The sequence below is a fragment of the Oxyura jamaicensis genome, chromosome 12 (assembly GCF_011077185.1).
Source record: "Oxyura jamaicensis isolate SHBP4307 breed ruddy duck chromosome 12, BPBGC_Ojam_1.0, whole genome shotgun sequence".
NCBI classification, from domain to species: Eukaryota; Metazoa; Chordata; class Aves; order Anseriformes; family Anatidae; genus Oxyura; species Oxyura jamaicensis.
In genome coordinates this window covers 14,043,999-14,068,451 of record NC_048904.1, presented here as the reverse complement: position 1 = coordinate 14,068,451, position 24,453 = coordinate 14,043,999, and the positions used below count along the sequence as shown (strand labels likewise).

Sequence of the window (24,453 nt, the reverse complement as noted above, 5' to 3'; positions counted from 1 at the left end):
AAGCCATGTTTCAGGATTTGGCAGACAAGCTGTTCTGTCTATCAGAATAACTCACAGATGGTATGTATGTGACACAACATATTCATCATGTTATATTCTTAGCATATGCAATTTTCCCCATTGCTAAATTTTCCTGCATTCAGCAAGGGCTCTGAGAAACTGCTGGTGCCTTGGAAGAGATACCCTTCCAGACTTGTCGTCTTTAAATTAGCTGAATAAAGAAAGAATCTAAAGGTTGAAAAAACCCATTCTCCTGTGTAATTGTAAAACATATTGAATTTGATTTTTTACCTTAGGTACTATTTTTCAACTTTATTTTGTTGCTCATGTTTGTTTCCCGCTCCTCAGTTCACATATTGTACTTTCTTTTTACTTGATGCGTGCCATATTGCTTTAGCCTTTGCTCTTACTTCTGCTTATTTATGATCTTTTTTGACCGAAATCTCAATAAGATTTGCTTTAGGGACTTCTTTCTTTTTTGAAATCTTTTTTCCAGGTAGTTGCATGCATAAGTGAACCATTAAAATTGAATCAGTTCAGTGAATCAAACTGAATGACAACGAACTAAAATGAGCAGAAACATGCCTAAAGCAACAGCAGATTACTTATTTTACTTATTCGTAATGTTGCTTTCTTTTTTCCTCTCCTCTCGTTCTTCTGATGAAATACAGAACCACTTTTTTTTTTTTTTTTTTTTAAATACTGGGATGAGTTTTCAATCCTGAATGCCATATCGATTTTACAAAGGGTAACACACAGAGGGAAGTTGCATCCACACAAGATTAGGTTTCTGATGCTGGCCCAGCAACCTCTTTTAAAGCTCGTCATCTAGAGGAGTCAGCCAGCAAGGAAAGGCAAGAGCTCATGAAAATGAGCTTCCTGCTCCCAATTTCTCTTACTCCTATTACACCTGTCCGTCGCTTACTCCCACTTTGCTTTTGTTTTAGAGCTACATGACACAGGACACCTCTACTGCTGATCTCTTGTTTTGTACGGTGTGCCTGCTTCGATTAGGCCTTGTTAGATTAGGACAAGAGTTAAGAGAAAAGTAATTGAAAATTAGGTTCTCCGTGGTGGAAAGAGCAAACCAACAGCCAGCACACAAGCTACCATGCCTTTTGTTAGAGAACGATAAACGTCACTGCCATAATTAGAATTTTTCAGTGCTTTTCACCATTTTAACTTTTATGCTGAAAGCCAAAACATTAATAAAGCAAGTGAAGTAGTAGGCATCTAAGTCCGCGAATGTCAGTAGCAAGGTTTCACATATGTCACTCCGCAGTACTAAAAGACTTCATATATAGTGCTAGGACCGCACGTTACTATTTTTATTTTTTTTTTTGTATGGGAAACTAAGGACAGGAATGCAAGCAAACGGAGGAGAAAAATGAAGGGAATTCCAATTAATCATTTCCCCTGGTGACATTTTAATGCATTATTGTTACAATTATTCTAACGTCCTCAAAGGATCATCACACCAGCTTTTTCAGACTTCATTTTTCACTGAGTGAAATTTTAACAACCTTTGAGAAGTTTTTCTCTCTGAAGGGGCAATACCTGTTCACCCCTCTCCTCTGTGGGAAACAGGGCTACCAGTTGCACTGAAATACCAGGCGTGTTATGCTACAAGGGCCTCTCTGCATTTCCTTACGTTTTCACTGGCTTGAGGTTCTCTCTGCTTTGCTTTCTTTCTTCTTCATTCCTCAGTGACCTTCTTAAATTCTGCATTTTCAGAAGCCAACTTAAAATATGGCAATATAAAATATATCAGCCAGGCTGCGGGGGAAGGAGGAGAGGTGTGGGTTTTCTTTTTTTTTTTTTTTTGGTTAAGCTCTAGACTTGCTTTAATATTTTTCCATTTTACAACTTATGAGTAAAATAACCTCTCCTGTCTCAGCATAATTAGTTCCCCAGTCCTGGCATGCCTAAGAGCCTTGTGTTGTTTGGGGTGCTGTTTGCCAGGGAGCACTTAATATTCTCATCTATCACATGAATCAATAAAACGCAACCCTGTTTTTCACAAGGTGGCAGTGTATTAGGAAGAGTCATATGGGCTGAGTTAATTTAAAAGTAATAGACTGAAATTGTCCACATTACTTTTATTGAATTGACAGAGCAGGTCCGGTGCTACTACGGTATTAATCCCATTTCATGGAATCACAGAGCGAGGCCGTAAAAGTCACTGGTTTATCTTAAAATATAATAAAAAGAATTTAAACTCAAGCTCTCATTTTTACTTCCAGAATATGGAGGTTTTTTAAAGACACTACTCTGGAAATGAATTGGAGAATTAGTTATGCCATATACCCGCTGGGCTCAATTCTTCATCAGAAGAAAGGAGTCTCCCTACCGATAACTAAAAAGTCCAAGTCTGAAAATTAACTTCAGAAACCTTTGATGTGTGCAAGAAAAAGACATTGTTCCCATAAATTTTCTTGGTGGAAAGAGAAGAAACCTTCACAGGGCAAACGATCAAGGGCTTGGTGACTTCAGGAAGGTGCAAGTCACCACTGGATGGAAAGGAAACCCAGGGTCAAGAGTCCTAAGTTAGGGACTTTGGTTTGGTTCACTTACCTGAGCTGGTCCTAACTGGAGAAAACAAAAAAACGAATGTGCCACAAAATATCCCCCAAACTGAGAGCAAGCAGGAGTCTTGGAGTTAGACTGTGCTGGGGGCTTCCTGCCTGCATCAAAACCGAGTCTCCCCCTCACCAGCTCTGTTCTGGGTCGTTAACATGTCTGTGTCTTTAACGTGTACTTATATTTTGTCCCGATAGATTTGTATGGCACATGAGATGGAGGAAACAGTGCCAGGGAGGAGCATGGTGAGCACTGCACGGAAGAAGCATTACTTGGATCAGTCTCAACAAAGCAGACTTCACCTTTGATAACGCCTACTTTTATCATTAATGGACCCTGGCAATCCTCACCGCAGTGTATGGTAACGTGCTCATTACAGCTGCCTCCCCACACCATGCCCTGAGACTCTGCCCCGTTTTCCTAAAAGTTCAGTCCTCAAAATTGATAAATTTCCTCAGACGTGAGATTAAAATATTCAGCACCAAAATATATTTGCATCCAAGGATACATGTCATTTCTCAGATCCTGCTATTTAAATCATTTGACTTTGAGTGAGATATGGGAGAAATATAAGTTTCAGTACATTTTAGTCTCCATCATGTCAAATTTACAACCCTGGAGTAAATCACACTGCCAAGACAAATGTCTTCACTTAAATCAGATTTGTTGCTTCCTTCCATACTTCAGGACATTAATAAAATTGGAGTTCATAATAGTTTCATCCTTAGCGTGCCAGCAAAACCACAACAAGTTCACCCTCCACATATGCACCTCTCTGGGTTAAGCAATTATGGGCCCCGGTTTTTATTAGCGATGTGCGTGCATCAGACTCAAATTCTTACCAGTGTACCAGCATGCACTCAGTTGATCCAGATACACTAAGGTGTTTTTTTTTTTTTTAACGTCTCCTCTAAACGTCATTCTTATCTTCAGACTTCCTGAAGATTGTAGGCATTAAAACAACAGAACAGCTCTCAGGGAAGGGGCAAAGGCACCTGAATGCAAGCGAAATGGCAGGAATGTTTACAGCTTGCTGAAATTACCTGAAATTTCTCCCCTAAGTACAAGAAATTTCTAACAATTGTTTTTCCCTGTCATCTCTCCAACACCTCTGACATCTGCTCTCTGAAGAGAACCAAGTCCCTCTTCTACTTCTGGATCTGATGCACAATTATACGAGCTGCTACTGATGAGGATTACAGACCCAGTCCCTCCAGCAAAAGCAAAGGAGATATAGCTCGTTTCCCCATTGCAGCACCACCCTGACTTTAGCACTGCTGTAGTATTTATACACAAGATTATAAAGCAGACCCCCCACTGAGGCATGCAGCAATGGGATGGAGCTGGCAACACGAGTATTAACTGCATTCACGCAACAGCAGTTCACGGAGCAGAAATCTCAGCGCATACCAAAAAAAAAAAAAAAGAAGACATCAAGACATCACTTGAAGCTCTTTTTTGACCCACTAACCATTATTCCTAAACCTGAAGACTAATGCAGATGGGGTGAGTGACACAAACCTGGATTTCTAGCACAGGATCAGGAACATGAACGTGTCTTCCTAATTGCCACCCATTGCAAGCCCCTTTGACATACGTGGCTCCGGCATTACATATGGCTTGTCAAGAGCCCTCCGTAATGGGAGGCACATGTCAGTGGAATGTTGCTGGGAGCTCTGTGTGATTCAAAACGCTTACTGCAGCATTATTACAGTAATCTTTCAGTGTGCTTTTACTCCCCAACCTCTCCCCATTTTAACAAAACAATCCTAAGCCTGTATTAACAACAGGGTTTAATGAAAACCATACATTTCATGATGAGTGTTTGGTCGTGCATGGGAGATTTGTTTGGAATCAGGATCACTTCTCTCTAGGAATATGACAAGAGATTAAATCATTAAAAATGTATAGTCTGTAATTAGTTTATCATTGCCAGAATTGTACGAATATTTTCCAACATAAAACTGATGCCACCAGCAAGAGATCATTTTGAAAGATCAATGTTGTTGAGGTATCTGAAAACAGAGTAATTAGGAGGCAGCATGCACACTATTTTCCTCTGTATTATTTCTTTACACACATGTATCTGTTTCATATAAATTTCTGTATTAAAACAACTCTTATAAACCCAACCAGCGATGGGACAGATTCTGTGAGTCACAGAGGCAATATTAGTGACTGTCTTCACTGACATGGTGATGTGAGATTATTCTGAAGCACCACCATCTTCTGAGCCTCCAGGATTGATGCTAACTGCATATTTCTGGAGAAAGCAGCACAAAGCGCCACAAACAGGATCTTGGTATTAGTTAATTATGGCACTGCAATATTTTCACCGGAGGCGTTTTAGAAAAACTGCAGTACAGTGATGCTGTTTGTATTGCAATAGTTAAGGTGGTTTCAGACCATAAATTATAAACCCAATTTTTCAGAGTTTATGACAGGGCTATAAAAAAGGAACCAGCCTAAGCCAGTTTTCTTTTATGACATAAAAAAATTAGTTATTTGAAAGCTATACATTTATGCATGAGTTCAATGGTTTCAAATGATTTTCCCTTCCCACACTCTCCTGTTTGCTATATGCATAAAGACATGGACACGTTTGATGGCCATTCTCTTCTTCCTCCATACTGTGCCCCATCCCCTCGTGCATATTACCACCTAAAATCATGCACTTTTGTTTTTCAGTAGGAATTCGTAATCTTATGTGAGTCAGCATCCCTGGACAACTCTCTGTAAGTATTTAGTAAGGAAATATTAAAGCTGTCATTTTCAATATGAGGTTCACAGACCCCTGGGGGACTAATTTAAAGGGGTCTGGAGAAGATAATTAAGAGTCAGTCTCCTGTCAGCAGGCTTAAACTCACTGGAAAAGGGCCTGCATTTCAGCAGGAAAGTGTTTAGGAGACTCACCAAAAAAAAACCTTAAATACTACAATGGCACAATACGACCTTTTTTTTTTCCCTCTCACCAAGAAGAACATGAATTTAAAGCAGCACAGAGGGTTGGTATCAGCTTCCAGTGAAGAGAGTTTATTCAAAAGCAGATGGCAACCTCATAGGCTCAGAGCTTACATGCCAGCGGCCTTCAGATGCCTGCTTCTGAAAGGACTGGTGTATTTGCACAATACACACTCCTCAAACACTAAGGTCTCCACTTCCCCAAGCCATCGCAGAACACTCTGTCTCCTGCTTACAGTGCCTTACAGTCAAGCAGGGGCAAACTTATCAATTAAATATCCTATTGAGTTGAAAGTGAGTTAATTTCTGGATCTCAGTTTCTTTGAAGGTTAAGTACTGGAGAAATAAAGTGTTCTATACTTCTAACAAAACCAATTATGTCCTTGGCTCATCTCACCCATCCTTTGTACCTTTGGACTGTGGTGGGACAGGTTGCTTGGGAGAGACCTTCCTCTTTCTAGTTACGTCCTCATGTAGGAGAGCTAGGCTATGAACACACATACATACAAAAGGGTATGCAATGCCAGAAATGTGTATTGGTCCAGAAAAAGCCTACCACGTGTTGGTGCTCATGGACTACTTGTCTTTCAGAAATCGAGGAAGCCAGCATGTACCAACCACCACTTACCAAGTGTTAGATCCACATGACAAGTCACTTTGCAAATGGGATGCAAGATCCTAAGTCACTTACACACCTTTGTACGTTCTTCCTGCTACTCATTAATATTGCCAAAGTGCTCTGTAATATTCAGTTGGAAAGCACTATAAATGCAAAATGTTCTATGATAATCAAGCAAGTCATAGCATACAATTTGGTTTTATACGTGCTTTTCATACTCATAGTTTTAAACAGCTCTAGGCAGCAATTAGGCTTTTCAAGATAAAACAGTAGGTAACAGTAAAAATATAATCATTTTTCCTGACCCAATAGCTGATCACTAAAGAAAACAAATTCAACTGACAGCTAGGCAACCTCTTTTCTGCTGAACGGGGATGAAATACAATATTTTCCCTTCCTCACAATTACGCTTCCACATCTAAGTACTCTCTCAGGCATGGCCTACTCAGGGCTACCTTTATATCCTCACACCACGGGTGCCACAGCCAAGCCCTGCCAGCCTTTCACCCTCGCACACCCAAAGCAGCCTCCTAGGGCGGTGGTATTTCACTACTGAAACAGCACCAACACAGGTAGGTGCTGCACCTTCACCTCACAACAGTAAGCAATGATGCAAGTTGTCATATTGTTCCTCAGCCTGCGGAGGTCCTGCAGACCCCTGGGAGGCGTGCGTCAGAACCCGGAGCACGTCGGGGTGCCAGGCTTAGCGGTGCTCTCCTCTCTCCTGCCTGCTGGAGAGCCTCATTCAGCACAGCTCTGTGAGAAAAGGCGCTTGGCAGATATTGGGGGAATAAGCTTGTTTTCAGAAGCCACATCTCTGCTTCCACTCCCTCAGCTAGTTACCTGAGATAATAATGCCCATGCTTATGTGGGTATTTCTGAAGGGAGTAGCTGTATCCATTAGTCAACTTGTGGAAACACTTCCAGTTTAAAAAAAAAATAAAATTACACTCAGCAAGAAAATCCTCCTCTCTGTTGTGGCAAATGCACAACTCCCATTAACGCTAATGAGACTCACACATACTTTGAGAAGGGTGAAGAACCCCTGAGTGTTTGAGTAGAGCAATATCCTATTGTACAGAAACATAAACCTACAGAAACAAGAAAACTGATCACCCCAGGATGACACCGTGTCACTGAGATTTTCTAGATGAGCAAAACAACCTTAATTTATACATAATGTATAAGTATGCATATATTAACGAGACAACGTAGAGAAAAATCACTTATCAAATATTAGTCAGAACTTCTTGAAAGGGGTAAGATATTTCTGTTTGAACCGCACTTTAAGTACTTTAAATTGAGATACCGAAACCTCTTCAACATCATTAACCTGGATTGAAAATAATCAATAAATAATCATTTTACGTGTAAGTATGAAAGGCAAATGTCTAATACATTACTTGTGAAACCCTTTTCTGTACTAATGGTTGCCATAACCTAAGGGATCGATTCCATTATGGATATTTACACAGTGACCTATTAGGAATACACGGAAGTATCATTTTTTACATTGATTATCCATCCTTAAAACAGATAGTAATGTATACTTAAATGCATGGATTGCAAAAATCATTTTTAACCTTTATTACATACTCTTTGTTGAAAAGGAAATCATTTGAGCATCATGGTATGAAGGACACAATTTCAATTTATGTATTAAGAACAGAGGGCAATTATGAATGCATATGAGCAAAAAAAATAATCTTATTTTTAATAGTTGGGCAAGCGAGTGCTACCTAAAAAAACATAAACGTTTGTAATCTGAACCCACACAAACAATACAGACAATTGCCGGGGAACCAGAAAATAAATACGTATTAAACCTCTACAAATTATATCTCCTTTCATTACTGCCTGAAGCAAAATCCCCCTTCTGAATAGCTCCAACATAAACTAGCATAAGCTTTAATAAGTATTCCTGATGCTGGAGGCTGTGCTTTTTAATTTGACAGACTTGTCCTATGTCAAGCTTCCACTAGTACAGTAAACAGTAGGGCTACTGGGGGAGATAACTGCAAATCCAAGCAGGAGCCGCGGAAATCGCCTAAAGGTTAGGCAGCAACGCCGAGGATGAAAATGGCCGCCGGGCGCTTCCCGCCTTTCCTGACAGGGCTGCCACAGCCGCTCTGTGGGCTCAGGCCTGGTGCTGAAGGACCGGTCTGCTGGGCCACTAGAGAAAGAAAAATCTCCTCTTTGTGCCTGAAGCGTAGGGAAAGTCAACAGGGCACGCAAGCAGCTGGGAAAGAGCAGCTGGAAACCAGAGCAAGGCAGTCAGAAAATGCTCCTGGTGAGTCAAAGGCTGCTGGCAGTGCTGACGCTTTCCACCTAAAGAGGGCAATGGTGATGAAATACTATAGCCCTGTCAAGGGGAAATAAACGTTATAAGCCTGACGATGATGATCACCTTTATCTGGTTATATTGTACAAGTGAGGTCTGGCTGTCTTCAGGTTAGTTTTACAGCTGAAGAGGAGAAACTGCTGCTTTTATTTGGCAGTAAGTCTGCACAGAGCTTCCGCTGAGAAAAGCAAAGGAAAAATAAACTAAAACCTCCAAGTACATTTAAAACAAGCTGTCACTAGGTTAACCAAACCCCAAAGAAGGTGCGTAGTACCCGCTCTTAGCGAATTCACTTAGTGATTATCAAATCAATTTAGTGATTCACCGAAGTGCCCGTCATTGCTCAGGGCTGTCGCCACACCTGTCAGCAGAAACCAGGCTCCGGCTCCATTCTTAAGGACACTACATGTGTCAAATTGAAGGTCCTATTCAAATCACAGCTTCCTGCCAGTTCTGATCTCCTCTTCCATCTTTCATGCCACAAACTGCTTAAAATGAACAGAACCTACAATTTTTTAGAGTGCCAGGCTTCCCCCCCAGCAGCGAACCCGGTGGTGGCGTGACAGGGATGGCACCGGGCCCCTCGGGCTGCCTCAGTCAAACACCCAGCAACACCAGGAGATGGGGCAGGAGACGTTGCTCTGGGGTGTTCACAGGGCAGCCGCTGCCCATATTTCCAGCATTTATCAGAAACTGGAATTTTTGTTGTCGCTGCTGTTAGGTAAATAGGTCTTTTTCAACTTAATCTCCACCCTTGCTAGAGACAAAACACTGTACAACTGGGGGAACAACACTGATCCTGCTGTACATTCACAGGAGCACTCATTAACAATGAAATTTCCAGTACAGTTTAAATTCTTTCAAAACACACACATCTGGGGCAATCTGGTGAGTCTATACAGAGGAAACATAGATCTAAATATCCCTCTATATTTACATATATTCACACACGCTGCTTATCTTCGTGAGTATTATTTCAAGCATGCACACACTATTTCTGTGTCCTGGGGCATGCATCACAATCCCACAAATAATTCCCCAGGATCTAAGAAGATGTGGAACAGGAAGATACACTAACAGAAAGAAGCAGCATTAGGTTTAACCCAGTGACATTTTGGCATTATTAGCTGCACAAGAGCCCAGGCAGAATCGCAACCTACAAAAGCAAAATCTCTGCTGTACCCAGCTCTCCGCCCTTCCCCACCACAAGGTCTGCAGAGCCAGCAGTGTGGAAGTGTGTTTGAAATACCTCGTGTAGAAAACGCCTTGCCATGTAAGCACTGCAAGCTCTCAAACCTGTTCTGTATGAGGCTTGAGTTTAATCTTTTGAGCATCCTATCTTTTTAAAGCGTAAGCAGATTAAGCTTACTGAGCATCCTTCTTCAGCAATCATGGTAGATACATTAAAATACAGTAAATGAAGAGCTGATAAGACAGTAATGAATGCATTATCTCAAATCCCAGATTGCTATAACTTTACAGAAGTAAAGAAATTAACCTAAGAATAGAATTAAAATACTGTTTCAAGGATAAGGTATCGATGTATTGATCTTATGAGTGCTATTATCAGATGGCTATCTCTTGGTGTCAGGTGAATTCATTCACTGCAAGAAAAACATACTGGGTTGTCAAGGCCCCAGAATTATTCTTGCTAATTATTTCCCTTCTCCTGCCCTTTCCACTTCCAACTTCTGCCAAATTATTCCTTGCACTGCTAGCAAAACCAGAAATGGTTTCCACTTCCATCTTACTTAATCACAGTGGGAAGACATCTGAGCTGACTGCTAATAATGCAGAGATCACATTTGGGTGTTCGGCTATCTCTATACTACAAAAAGAATAGGAATGAGCACATTTTATTAGAAGACAACATGAGGAATATATCCATTTTCAGTTTTGACCAATTTGGGTCCTGGTCTTGCTACTACTAAACTGACTGATAAATCACCATATGGTTCAGTGGGAGGGCTAACAGGACTTTCATAAATGGTATGCCAGCAACAACAGCATGTAGCTTTCAGCATTACTTAGTAAACAGCATGTGGTTTAACATCAGCAACTGGTATGATTGAGGGTATCTACTTTGGGTATTTCCTCGATGCAAAGGCCCCTAAAAATTTTCCTAGTTAAACTGGGAGCAAGAGAAATAATAGACGAGGTTGAGGAGAAAGACACAACTGAGGATTTGAGGATGGGTGATTCCATTTATGTTCAGGAAATAATGGGTTTTATTTTTACTCTCTTGAAATTTCATCTTTTGAATGCAGCTCATTAAGTGAGTGCTCACATTCCTGCCTCCCAAACAGAATGAGACCTCTCAAGCAAAGAATTTCAAATGAATCTTTTTTTAAAACCTTCCCGCTATCTCCAATCTCGTGTTCTGAACTGGATGTAATGACATTTCTTTTTCTTAAGGGATATTATGGTTCTGCCTGGTATGTGCCACCAGAAGATTAAATGTGTCACTCAACACTCAGGAAGCCACCCTCTCCTCAAGAGCACTAGCCTACCCTATGAAGCACTGGACCTCAGAGAAAGGAGAAGAGAATTTCCTCCTCAACCAAGGTGATAAGAAACTAAAGAAAAGAGGTTTCCTCTTCTTTTTGGATGATTTCTGTCATTCTGGCTACTCATCCATGGGTAGTTTTGCATATTAAAAAGTTAAATCTGTCACTCTTTGGGACCCCTTGCGCACTGCATGCAGGCTTCGAGCTCTGAATTTATCATCTTAGTTGCAGAGATTGCCACCCTGAAGGAATGGCAGGGCTTGATGTAGAAATAAAAATCATCTGAAATCAACTGAAATCACCCCTTCAGCAGTCCAGTAAAGATAAAAAGCAAATGCAGGTGGTGCTGCAAGCATGAATTTCAAACCACAGAATTCAGTTGAAACATCTATAGAGACAAAAATGACAAAACTCGAGTAATTTGACCTATCCCTGCCATGATCAAATCCCAAAGCGCTCTCTCCCATTCATAACCAGATGTGTGATACATCTTGTGCTGATGCATATTTTTAATTCTCAAGTTGCATCACCACACAGGGTTAAATAAGTATGGTACCTCTTGCCTCTCCACATTTTATCTCACGTCTGAGAGTTTGTTCAAAAATCAAATTTGCCCCCTGTCCCAGAGAAGGCTGATTCATCCTTAACTTATTCAGGAGACAGTTTCAGTCTTCTTTTCCCGGACAATTAACAGCCCCCTGTGGAGTTACTAACAGTCTTTTGGCAGACCAGGTCCCATTTTCTGTGCTTGAATAAACTATTAACAAACTGTTAGCCCACTGCAGTGGGAAAAGCTCTTTCCCACCTGGTAATGCTATTTCTAATTCTGGTGGGAAGCCAAAATTCATATTTCTTACAAATGTGTATATCAGGAACTACGTTTTAATAAGAACTCCTGAATAGTCAATGGACAACGATACCCAAGCCCTCTTTAAGGTGTACTATAACAAAGGTTTTCCTGCTGAGGGAGTGAGCAAGCTGAAGGCAGTGTGAGCAGGAAACAGAAAGGGCTGCTGATTTCCTGGAAATACGAGCCTGCTCTGCCTGCTTTCCAAAGAGAGAGCATAAAGGAAAGCCCCCTCTGAGGACAGGCAGCCTGGATGGGATGGTGACAGAAAAGGACATTATGGGCCTTTTGAGGCATGTACTGAAAAGCCCATCTAATTAGAGAACAAAGATTTTTGCTTATTAAGCTGGGTAGAAAAGCAGGGAGAGGGGACACGTATTCTGGGATATGACTGTTTTCCCCAAATTGCTTTTTCTTTACAGAAAGATGAGTGCTGTATGTCTCGAAGCATGAGCAAACACATACCTTTTTCAACCACTTGATTGTTATTTCATTTCTACCAGACAGTAAACACTTGCAGTGTTTTAGATCCTTTTTCAACTTCTGTTAACCTTCCCATCCTGTCTGGAAAATACAATGCCTGTGAACTGGGGAAATAACAAGGACTACATTCATATTGCTGCCTGATCTCTTACATCATGTGAAGCTTTATCATAGAAAAAACAAAGCAATTCATCCCTGCAAAGCCTGCGGTTATAGCAGCAGCAGCACTGCTGCATCCCAGAGCAGGAACTCCACTGGGGCAGGCACTGCACAAATCCAGCGAAGAGACACTCTAAGAGCTTTTAAACAATATAGGAGACAGCAGAGGGATTCAGGTAGGAAGGCAAGATAGGAAATAAATACAATAATACTGATTAGCACGGTCTGTAGTGAATGCATTTCACAGCCTGCCTCCCACCAGAATTAAAAAGCCTTTCAGCAACCGTTATAAAATCTCTTTTTAATAAAAATTTTTTTGGAGCTATGAGTAACAGACAGTAAGATGTGTCTTTCTTTATGGTTAATGCAAGCTTTTGATCATCCCTTAGAAAGTACTTCTTCAATGTGTTAAAATAGGAAAAAAAAGAATAAAGGTTCCGAGTCTTCTAACTGGAAAAAGAAAAACAAAAACCTGATACAATTTATTCTCTTGGTACAAAAATTACAGCAACTGCTTAGAATTCTACAGAAAAAAAAAATGCAATCAGTAAAGCACCAGTATAATAGACAATTTAAATCATTTCCTGCTTGCTTCCTGAAATCATGATTAACATTGGTGAAATCTATTCCCACTGTTTGAGACCCAGTGAAAAGGCTTCCATGGGAAACACAGGCAAACAAGCTACCAACAAGCCTGTTAACCACATTAAGGTTTTGTCTTGTTTGTTTGTTTTGTGCGTGTGCACCAAGGAAACATTATCACTTATTAACATTTTTTTTTTGGTCTTTTCCCACGTTACCTATCTTTGCTATTTCCAGAGCTCCTACTGGAATAACTGTGAAGAATCATGCCCCTATAGGGGAAGATGTTCCAAAGTCCCAGGACTGACAGACTTGCCTCAAGGAAAGAGGCAACACCAAGCACTTACTGAATCTCTCATACTTTTAGATAAAACCATCACCATTTGGGTAAGGAGACTTGACATGGACCTACCAAGGAGATTTCCTGCTGAATGCCCCCCTGAGTCTATCAAAGTCTGCCTGCCTACACCCAGGGCCACACAAAGTCGCCGAAACGCAGATCTCACAATGTCATGCCTTGCCTCACAGAGGCCTGCCAGATATCCTCTGGTAGCCACCTGACATGGTGAAGCAGTAGAAATAGCTATCACCTGCTGCCCTCCTCCTTCCCCTCCCATGATCAAGTAACTCTTCCAGAAGACCAGAATTCAGCAAGCTCCCACACATACTTTTTCCCTGTTCTCACATCAGGTGCCCAGAGTGAATGATGTTAAACTCGGTGGCCTAAGTACCCGGTAAGTTCAGCACGTAAAGCTCACCTTTACAGCTGGGGAGAGACAGTCCCATTTTTCTAACTTAGACAATCCCACATTTCAAGTAACAATCCTATTGAATCTGCTACCTTTCATTAAAGTAGCTCTTATAACTCTGTCAAATTCTCCAACCTTTGTATTGATTTTTCTCCTATTCAAAATAACTCTCCTTTACAACAAGAGCTGGCTGCCAGCCTCTTATCTCTTATTTTTACCCCATCTGATCCTCCTTTTCCTTGTCAGTCTTTCCAGATTCCAATTAATCATGTTGAAAATCAGGGATTTATGTTAAGAAGAACGTACAGCTCTTAGCTCATCATTAACATACTGTAATTGCAGTGTAGTGCCACTGACTCGGACCTTTTCAACAAGGCAGTGGAAATCCTTTGTGGAAAGGAGGACATTTCCATCGAACATGAAAGGAACATTTAGATGGTGTTACTGGATAGTTATTTCAAAATAAAACTCTGGATGCATCGTAGCATTTGCAACGACTCTAGAAATTACTGGGGCCTGGCAAGCAGTAAGAAGATGCAGCCATAAAACCAAACTGCTGTTATGTCCCTAAATTTTGTCTGGGTCTCTACACGAACAGTACCACAGGCTAACCCCTCCACTAAACATATTTTAATTTCAGACCATCCTCTCATGTTTCTTCTTAATTATCATAGGGCATTCACTGAAAAGATCAGCCAGATGGAGACTAAATATTTCACTACTCCAAGATGAAGCGTTCTGCACCAAAATGGAATTCTGATTGCAATGAAGTCATTAATTTAAGTCTCAGCTGATTCTCCTGTCAGTACATGGAACTGAAGACAAGCGTGGGGAGCCAGTGCAACAGTTACTCTAAGGAAGGTAAAACAGTAAAACAGTTAGAAGATGATACTTAACTTGCTCAGCTCATGCTCTATGCAACATGATGGAAACTCAGCCAGGTGCCCAGCCAACATCCACATACTTCTTGTCTTAAAATTACAGCACACCAATTTCCCCATGACGAGAAACCTGAGCATGTTTTAGAAGTGGGGAAAAGCAATGAGAGGTAAAGTCTGGTGGAAGGTAAGGCAGAGCAACATTTTTGGCTTTTTAGTACTTTGAATATTTTGAGTATTTTGGGGCTATCTAGACCGTAGGAGACTGTGGAGAAAATTGTAAGAAAAGACTTAGAAAGCCTGCAAAAATGTCAGTCTGAAACAAAAAAAAAAAAAAAAAAAAAGAAAGAAAATAAAAAAAACTAATTAAATTTGAAAATCCCCAAGCCATCTCCATGTCTGAATGATTAAGTTGGGGTGCTGTAAGAGATGAAGACAGAATAAGCAGTGTGTGCTAAATTCCCTGAGTACTCTACAGCACAGACAGCACGGGTTTGGAGCCAAATCCTCACTCAGTGTTTCACCAGCACATCTCCCATCAAAGTCACTGGGAGCTCTAAGTATCCCCATATAACTGCGGATTTGGTCCTCAGAGAGAATATTACAGTAAAATTACTTCAGACAGTCTAACCCTCTCCCTGTGATATATTCCCAATGGCCCTCTTTGGGTCCTTCCATCATTTATTGACTTCTACTTTGCTACATCCTGCCAGATGGAAGCAAGGAAATTTGAAGAGCAACTAGTAAACTGAATATAAGGAAATAAACCCAGCACTGGCTCCCTGTTTCACAATTAGTCTTTACTTGTGCTGGAAGCCAACACCAGAGATCTTTGCAAAATTACAATTACCAGATATGCTGGATGCCAGAAATAATAAACCTAACTGCAACGCAGCAACATAGGGTGCTAATTCTCTCCTGGAAATCAAGAAAACATACTGTGATCTGTTCTTCTTTTAATATGTGGGAAAAAAAAATGCACACAAACCTAGAGACTTAAAATACAGCAAGGTAAAACTTAAAACTTTGATAAAACTTAATGAAAAAAGCCCAAATCCTAACACTAAATAGTAAATATCCCCTGTCATCCTCAGATGGACAAAAGCTTGGACAAATACGTAGAGGACACTCCAGGGGTGATAGGAAGACCTAGCAGCCAGGATACACCCCAAAAATATGAGCTAGTCTTGGTTTATACCCTGTAATAAAGGCTTTTAGGCACTGAGTGCCACGTGGGTAGATGAGGAGAGAACAGTAGATGTTGTCTAGATGTTGATTGACTTCAGCAAGATTTTTGACGCTGTCTCCCACAACATCCTCATAGCTCAGGGAGTGTGATATAGATGAGTGGACAGTGAGGTGGGCTGAGAACTGGCAGAGCTCAGAGGGTTGTGGTCAGTGGTGCAGAATCTAGTTGGAGGCCTGTAGCTCTGTGTCCCCCAGAGGTCAGTACCGGCTCCAGTCTTTACTGTGAAGGTGACAGAGAGCTGGAACGTTGCCCAAAGAGGGTGTGCAGTCTCCTTCTCCAGAGATATTCAAAACCCTCTTGGATGCGATCCTGTGCAACAAGCTCTGCGTGACCCTGCTTGAGCAGCAGGGTTGGACCAGATGATCTCCACAGGTCCCTTCCAACCTCAACTACTCATGGCTTTTCTTCTACATTAACGACATCTATATTATCACAGACAGCAGACAATCAAACATGAGAATTTAAGTGTTACTATGAGGGGTATGATAACGAACGGTGATAACCTTTGGCAAGGAGATCTGAGCATTCAAATTAGAGCAACTAGCTGTAGATCCAGACAACGCTGAAGTTAGTATGTATAACTCAAAGGGAAAAGGAAGAAAATCAAAGAAGGAGTGAGAACAAAGATACCACTAGGACAAGGAAATTCTTCGGAGGAACATGCTTAAAGAGCAGCGAGAATTGTTAATGCAGAGGATTGTTTATACTAATAATTTCATGAAATGAATCAATCAACATAACATAAAAGCTCATTAATCAACATGAAAGGGTGCTAGCTCTTCATTTTCTACTGGAATGCTTTGTAGGTTGTTGTTGTTTTTTTTTTTTTAGTAGCAAAAAAGATTACTTTTTTGATTTTGTTTTGTTTGTTTTTGTTTTCTTCTTGGTGCTTTTTGTTTTAAATGGAGAACTAGAGTTCTCCAAAAACATGCATGCTGGTGCTTGTGGGTACAAAATCACATCGCTATTTCAGAAGCCAAGTTGATGTTCCTATTACCAATTTGGCCTAGACAGTGCAAGTTTGTTCATGTAAGATTAAAGGGATGAGGTCTCTATGGCATATTGCAGTATGGTCCTTGGAATAAGATTCTCATTTACTAAATAAATTACTGTATATTACTGTATAATGGTGTTCACATTATAACTGACAATTAGTGCCATTAAAGAGAAAGCTCATAAACAGCCAAAGCTCACATCAAATTAACACAGTCATGATTAAAATCACTCTTCTGATTTTTGCTCTTCACAGAAATAATCAGCATTTTGCATAAAAATGAGTGCGAAGCAGCTCAAAAATCACAGTTATGCTGGGATGGTGGTAGTGAACTCCGCCAGCACAGCACTGCCACGTCAGCTGTTTGCCTGCCTGTGCAGCTCTGAGCGCTGGGTTTCCCTCCCGGCAGGGAGCCCGCACGGCGAGCCCTGCCCGCCGCAAGCTCAGCGCAGGCAGGGCTGGTAACCAGCACGGTGACGCTAGAGATTAAAGTCTGCAATTACTCCTCTTGGCTCTAATGAGGGGAACCTGGGTTCTCTCCTGGCCTGAGGGAAGCTCTTCTTCTTTATTGTAATTCTGTCACTTCGCCATTTAAATGGTTTCTAGCGTTTGCATGTTCATTTATACCGCTTCGACTTCAGAAATAAAAAGAAAACCTGAGCAATTATAACGGAGAACAATAACAAAATACAAAGGAGTCAGCAATTCATTAAAATTTAGAAATTGCGATGTCAAAAACTTTTCTTGACTTCAAGAAAAAAGGAGACTTTTTCTAAACTGGCACAGAGCCCACATCCTCATTAGGATTTAGGCTCCACTCGCCCAGCAATGTGCTAACAGTATCGCTTTAATCTTCAGCATCGCAGCACTGGCTTTGCTGGGTTCACCAGTGATGATGCTGAAATGGCAAGGAGGAGGAAGAAGGAAGCTTCAAGCCAATGCTGACCAGCGCTGGTATCATGAACTGGCACCTGGCCGTGGACAAAAGTTTGAGACACATGGACAGCAATGTTCCTGAATGATACTTCAGAGAAAGCCAAACTTATAATGGCTTCATAAGGATAAAGTATCATCAAGGAAAATCTGATCAATAAATAAGCAATCGAGACCACATAATGAAGGAAACCACTTAGAATACCATTACATATGCCATGGTTTGAAAAGGAATCACAATATGCTGCATATGCATAAAAGTACTGCAAGATAATACGCCTTTGATCCAACATGCCTTTAAAGTAGGAAACAAAAGGACATTCTCATATATCTTACAAACTAATTTAACATATAAATCACAAAAAAAATATGATCCAGATGGGCTTCAATGAAGGAAACCAATTAACGTAGACAGCCTTACCATCTGACACATTAGTTGTAATAATAAAAACCAAACAACATGGTCAAACAATAATGCTCTGTATTATATCTGACATTTCTAATTAGTTTCTGCATCCTCTTCAAGAAAAAAGACTACCAGCAAGCATTTTGTTTCCCAGAGGAAAAAAACATCTAAACTTCATGTGTACAGAGCAAAGTCTATGGATGACGCTGATCTATCTGCATTCCCGTGGGATGTGCTTTGGAACTAATGTGCTTTGCATAGTCCACATCTGGTTTCCCAATTAGTCGCTGAAAATGTTTGCTTTCAACTGCATCGCCACTGTAACTGCTGCAGGCCTGGAGTGCCAATACCTGCACGCGCTCCTTAAAACCTTCACCTGTGTCCAGAGACCCAGAACAATCAGAGAAATTTGGGCTTTGGTTTCTGTAGGATGGGATTTATTTGTTTATCCTTTCTCCAGCCTTCCTTCAAAATGTCTCAGAATGTCATTTCTCAGAGGAAGTACAGTGTTTCTGGCACAGACCTTCCAGCATCAGGCTGTAAGGGTTGCATCAGACAGTTGCACACTGAACTACAATTAGCATTACAAATCAAAAGCTCCACCACGCATACATGTACAGTTACTGTTTGAGAGGTAAAATCTCAATTGTATGGACTGCTTGTGCATGTATCAGCAAGAGGAACACAGTTTCATCACCTTAGACCTTCTGGTTATTTGGAGCATCCTTTAAAATCTGCCCATGAAAATCCCTTTCGGCACATGATTTAATAAAGTGGATCAAGATTTGGACATCTTGGGTAGGTGGTACGTAGCAAAACACCACGGACAGGCTTGTTTTGGAAACTGCTCATCTTTTAAAAAAATAATAAAGGGAAGACTGTGGGAATTCTGCTAATACATTCATATTCAGAAAGGTCAGAGATCAGAGGCTCATGTCATTGTAATGAATACAAATCACTTGGAAAATTACATTTTTGTTATTAGGATTAACACTAAACCTATTCGATATAGCAAATTATTTTGCACAGCATTCATAAACAGTCATGAAATTCAGAAAGGCAGATTCTTTAAAAAAATATTTAAAGATGACAAAATTAGTATTCCAACCAGTTGAAAAGAAAATAAAGAATATTTAAACGAAAGGAAAAATATTTCTTAAGAAGTTTCTTTTTTTCAAAGTAAAATAACATCCATTTGTCAAGCCAGTATCAAATAGCCTTGGCATCACAAGCAAGGGTTTGTGAAGTGGAAATACTATTTCTGACACTACCAAGAAGGCCCAGGCTCCTTTATCATCTCCACTCCCTGAAATTTCAAAAGAGGCGTTGACTGGCTTTGCAGACTTCCTGAGTGCTCCTTCTGCCTTCCCAAAACAGTCCTAATGAATACCAGCACTGACAATTGAGACAGAGAGGGAAGCATGACAGGCCTTTGCTCTGTGTGTTCAGGGTGGCCCGTCGTGAGAAATCACAGCTTCATCAAACCAGAAGCTGTTGGAAAAAGTTTGCAATAAATAAATAAACAAATCTCTGCCTCAGAACATCCAACCTATAGCTTCAGGTATTACTGGGAGGCAAAACAATTTTTCTAATTCATGTGGTGGGGCAGTTGGAGCAGACAGATGTAAACTTTTTTTTTTTTTTTTGGTCACGTCTATTACAGCCTTCCTTTGCGCTTTTGGAGCCCATTCCCACCCTCTGAAAAAGTGACTTGGCTAAAGTGACATGTGATTCATTATGGCAAGTTGGGGCCTGAATTAAGTTCCTGCAAGACCCAGTTGACAAGAAAACCACTTCTGTCCACATGTCAGCTTTCTGGGCAAGCACAGGACCCCACAAGCTGCTCACATCCACATGCCACACCAGGACACAACCTGATTTGAAAGCATACATCTGATTACCAACAAGAAAAGGTAATTCCAGATAACATCTGCTTTATTTCACCAGGCAAAAACCCTTGAATATAAAGTGAAAAGCATCAACGAACTCCATTGACACACGAGACATTGCACAGCCCACAGACAGACCCGGGACTGTCAGTCACAACCCCAGACCCAACTGCACTGGGCTCCCCAGCAGCCCAAGGACTCTCCCTGCCACATGAAGGCACATCTTTGCACTCAGCTGCCGACGGCTGCCCAGCCCCGTGCCCTGAACACGGGCTGCTTTCACAGGGTGCTGTGCCCAAGCCGCTACCTTGCTCCTGCTGTGCCACAGCACTCTGTTGTGCTAGCTGCGTGGCTGGCTCGGGTCTGGCTGGCTCCTGCACAGGCAGAGCGAACACACAGCTGTTTGTGCAGCTCCTTGATATGCCCTGCTAGCACAAGGCAGGGGGCTGCCGCTGAACACAGGTAAGCAGAGGGCCGTATGAGTGGAAGGAAGAAATGCCGATGAAAGACGGCAGTCTCGGCACAATGGCTCCCAAACCGCTGCTAGCTATTTGTTTGTAAGCATCATGGGAAAGAAAAGATTTGAAGGACAACGAGGTCACTTGGCGGATATTTGCAAGAAGATCCTCCCACATATGAAAAGCTTATGGGAGAAACCAGAAAAGTGGCTGTTTGAAACTTAGCCCATGGGACGCGAAAGCTGGCAACGCTAGCAAAGCAGAGCTCAGAGCTGACATTGCAAAAGCACATAAGAGATGATAGATAGAGTGCTGCGAGGGCCGGAAAGGCCTTGGAAGTGATATGTTCACTGAAGGAAACATTGCCCTATTTCACAGTCATCTCAAACTACTGCAATACATTCTGATTTTATTTTTTTTGAGAACATAAGCACATGTCTTTCCACTCACCTCAACAGGGAACCTCTTGCCATTGATGCTGTGCTCAGAGCCTGCTGATCCATTGCTTTGACCCCAGTGGAACTCCACCTTCTCTGCCTTGAATCTGCCTGGCAGCCCGGCACCACTGACAAAATAATCGTCCTTCAGCAGGATAGCAACTGCACACACAGAACAATGAGAAAGATGTTCTTAGCACAATTTTTTGAAGCATTTATGGTTTTTACTCATTATAGTACAATACCTCTTCTGATGCAAATAAAAAGTGAGGTCATCATTTTTCTCTTTACAGGGATTGGTTTAAAAAAAAAAAAAAAGTAATGCTGGCTAATTAAGGAAGTGATTATGAAGCTACATAGTCTACAGAAAATCACAAAGGCCAAATTTCTCAAGGACTTTTTGGCCTCCTCATTGGACATTGATTAAAATCTAAATGGCAAACTTCATTAAGAACTATTTAATGTGGTTGCAGGGACTAATGACCAACCATCTTTCTCGGCCTTGTGATTCACTAAAGTCTGCGGATCACTAGTTCAATCCTCTGTTTGTTGGATTCCCTCTATGTTATCAGGGGGAAAAAAAAAAGAAAAGCCTGTGCCCCTGTGCCCTGTCCCACCTCTACTGCTGGATATTGCAGGTAGATTCCTTAACCTCCCTGCCTCTCCCTTCTGTAAAACTGGGAGAGCGACAATAACATTTTTTGAGACCCACTCACGCAAAGCCCTCCATAAGAACTGAGTTTTATTACAGTAACTCTGACATTATTATTATGTGATTCAATAAGGGTCAGAAGGATCTTCTTTGTATTTTCTTTTCATTTCGAAAAGCCTTTATAACAATAAAAGTTTGATGTCCAAACAGAGGGCAAAGTCATATGGTAGAAGATGGTACATGTTACAGGGGTGGTCCCACTATCAACTAAATCCAGCTTTCCAACATCCATGCCTGCTGCTCTCACTACAAGATCACCTTCCTTTCTAGCATTTCCCATTTTTAACATGCGCAATTCCTAATAATGACTCCTTATAAAATCATTTCTTCTCATCCCTTGAGAAGCTAGTGCTTAAAAACAAAACTAAAATTAGCATTTTGTTCTTGTAAAAGCGATTGCAGACCACCACTTGCTGTGCCCAGAATCCTGTGATTAAACTTTTGTGGTTTTTTATTTTATTTTTTTTTTTCAATGGGAAAAGCTTAACACACAAGGATTTCTCTCTGTTCTCAGTCCAACTGTGTCATCACAACAGGAACATTAATATAAATCCATTTTTATTATGTAACAGGGAGGATTTTATTCACTGCTGAAAAAAACTAAAGAGGTAGTTGTGAAATAGTAGTTATTCCTCTGTTGGTGAATCACTGGCAGGCTGTTGCTGCAGGCTAGGCTTTCTGCCACACCAGGGCTGCTCTCCCTGTAAGTAGACAGTTGGCTAAAGCAGCCTCATCTCAGGTGCAAGTGTGCAATTAAGAGACATCTAAACATTAAATTGTTTATGTTAAAACCACTTAAATGTTAAATTGCATGAGATGTTCAGATGTTTCCAAACTGTGCCAGTGACACCACGGTGCTCTTCTCTTCCATGATTTCTGGTTGCTCTGCACCAAGGTAGTTGTGTAGGAAGACTGGTGGTGTGGGCCTGGCTGTAGGTTGCTGTCTGTGTCAGCCAGGATACCAATGTATCCTTACTGAAACACAAGTGGCTAGAAGCACCACTGCTCTTTTCTTCCCTTAAAAATTCTCAGTGAGCTCGGCAGTGTTTTAGATAACAAAAATCTCACCCAACTGGTTAGAAATTCCATAGACAAAATTCTAGGAGATGAGGAATACACGAAAGCAGATTTGTGTGCATCTGTTAAAAATCTCTGTGGGGATTCAGTTGCATCTAATAAATATTTGATAGTTCCTAAATCATTTATGGCTCTGTCAGGGGTCATTTTACTTGTTTTAGATGAATAATTAAAAGGATAATTAGGAGGATGTACAATCTGAAATGTTCATCTAATTGTTCATTTTACAGTATTTCTTACACTGCTGAGCTGTACAACACATGTTCCCATCACCTTCTTATTTTAGAAGCATGTCCTTATTTCCAGTGATCTGGGGGCTTCCCTTCCCTCCCTTCCATATGACTTCTGGTTTTCAGGGCTGGAACAAGCAAACACCATTTCGGTGGGCTTCGCGAGCCACCGCGTTTATCCAGTAATTTACTCAGAGTGCACACCAAAGAATCAATCCCCCACACCTACTCAGCTTAAAATACTATATAATTCACATTTCAAAACCAAAGGAGGTGGTGCAAAACTACCAGGATCACAATTGTGTGATGCCATTTGCAGGATCAGGCCTGGAGCTCTGTGTCTGTCACCTGAGAGAAAAAACGGGCCTGGGTACAAGGCAGCTCTTCCCCCTTCCCAAGCAGGGCAGCTGGGCAGAGATACACACCACACCTGCAGAGTACTTAACAGAACCACACCTCTGGCAGAAGTTTTGGTAGTTTTCTTTAAGTGGACAGTGTTTTTAGAAGTTTGAAGTGATCTAAGGAGGGGTAAAGCAGCAGTGTCTGTGTAATGCTGGCGAGGGGCCTGCTCTCACAGGCTTTCTGTGGCCTCAGGCAGGTTGGGCCTGCGGAATCCCTGTCAGCCTCAGGCCTGGCTGAGGCCAGCTAGCACTTAATTATAAGGTGGCACAAGCAAAAATAAACTATGAAATGTACTTATACTCTCCAAGTGATCCTTACCACTTGGGAACCAGCTACTTCAGTGATGAAATCAAACCCACATTAGTGCCTTTGCCAGTATAATCATGCACAAAAGCATTTCTAGTTATGGCAAAGGCATAATGAATCTATTTTCATTTTCCGAATGAAGCTCTGTTTTCTGTACATCGTCCATCCTTTACCTAACGTGGGGGGAAAAGAAAGAATACAACAGATCTAAAGAGCAATAACCTCTTTGCCTTTTAACATTTCACAGCATAAAAATAAGTCATTGTTCCATCCTAAAAATGTATATATAAAAAAATTACTAGTCCAATAGCAATAACAATAACCCAAGCAACACATTTCCTGCCAGTTAATGAGCATCAAGGTTAAGGGCCTTTGGCCTTCCCTTGGACCCTGGTGTCTTTTAACCAGTTATTAATTGCTGAGAAATGCCCTCTACATACATCACCATTGCTTAAGCAGTTATTTAGTTTACTATCTGACATGGCAATATGAAGGTCTCACGTGGCCATCTGCTCCAAGACTTTGCTGCCAAAATGCATCGCAACGTATGGCACAACCTGCCTCTACTTTCTACCCATAAGCCAAAACATCCTACTTGGTTTGCTGCTCTGCCACTTACCACTTTAAAAAAATTAATCCCAGACAAGTTTCTTC

General features: G+C 41.2%; 1 protein-coding gene across 2 annotated transcripts in view; it reads right to left on the bottom strand.

Annotated features, from left to right (window-relative positions):
• PTPRG (protein tyrosine phosphatase receptor type G) overlaps positions 1-24,453 on the bottom strand; it is a 400,862-nt gene that overhangs the window by 161,278 nt on the left and 215,131 nt on the right. For both annotated transcript variants that reach the window (XM_035338056.1, XM_035338057.1), the window contains one exon: positions 21,086-21,234. In XM_035338056.1, coding sequence (XP_035193947.1) covers positions 21,086-21,234 — 149 coding nt within the window. The remainder of the gene's footprint in view (positions 1-21,085; positions 21,235-24,453) is intronic.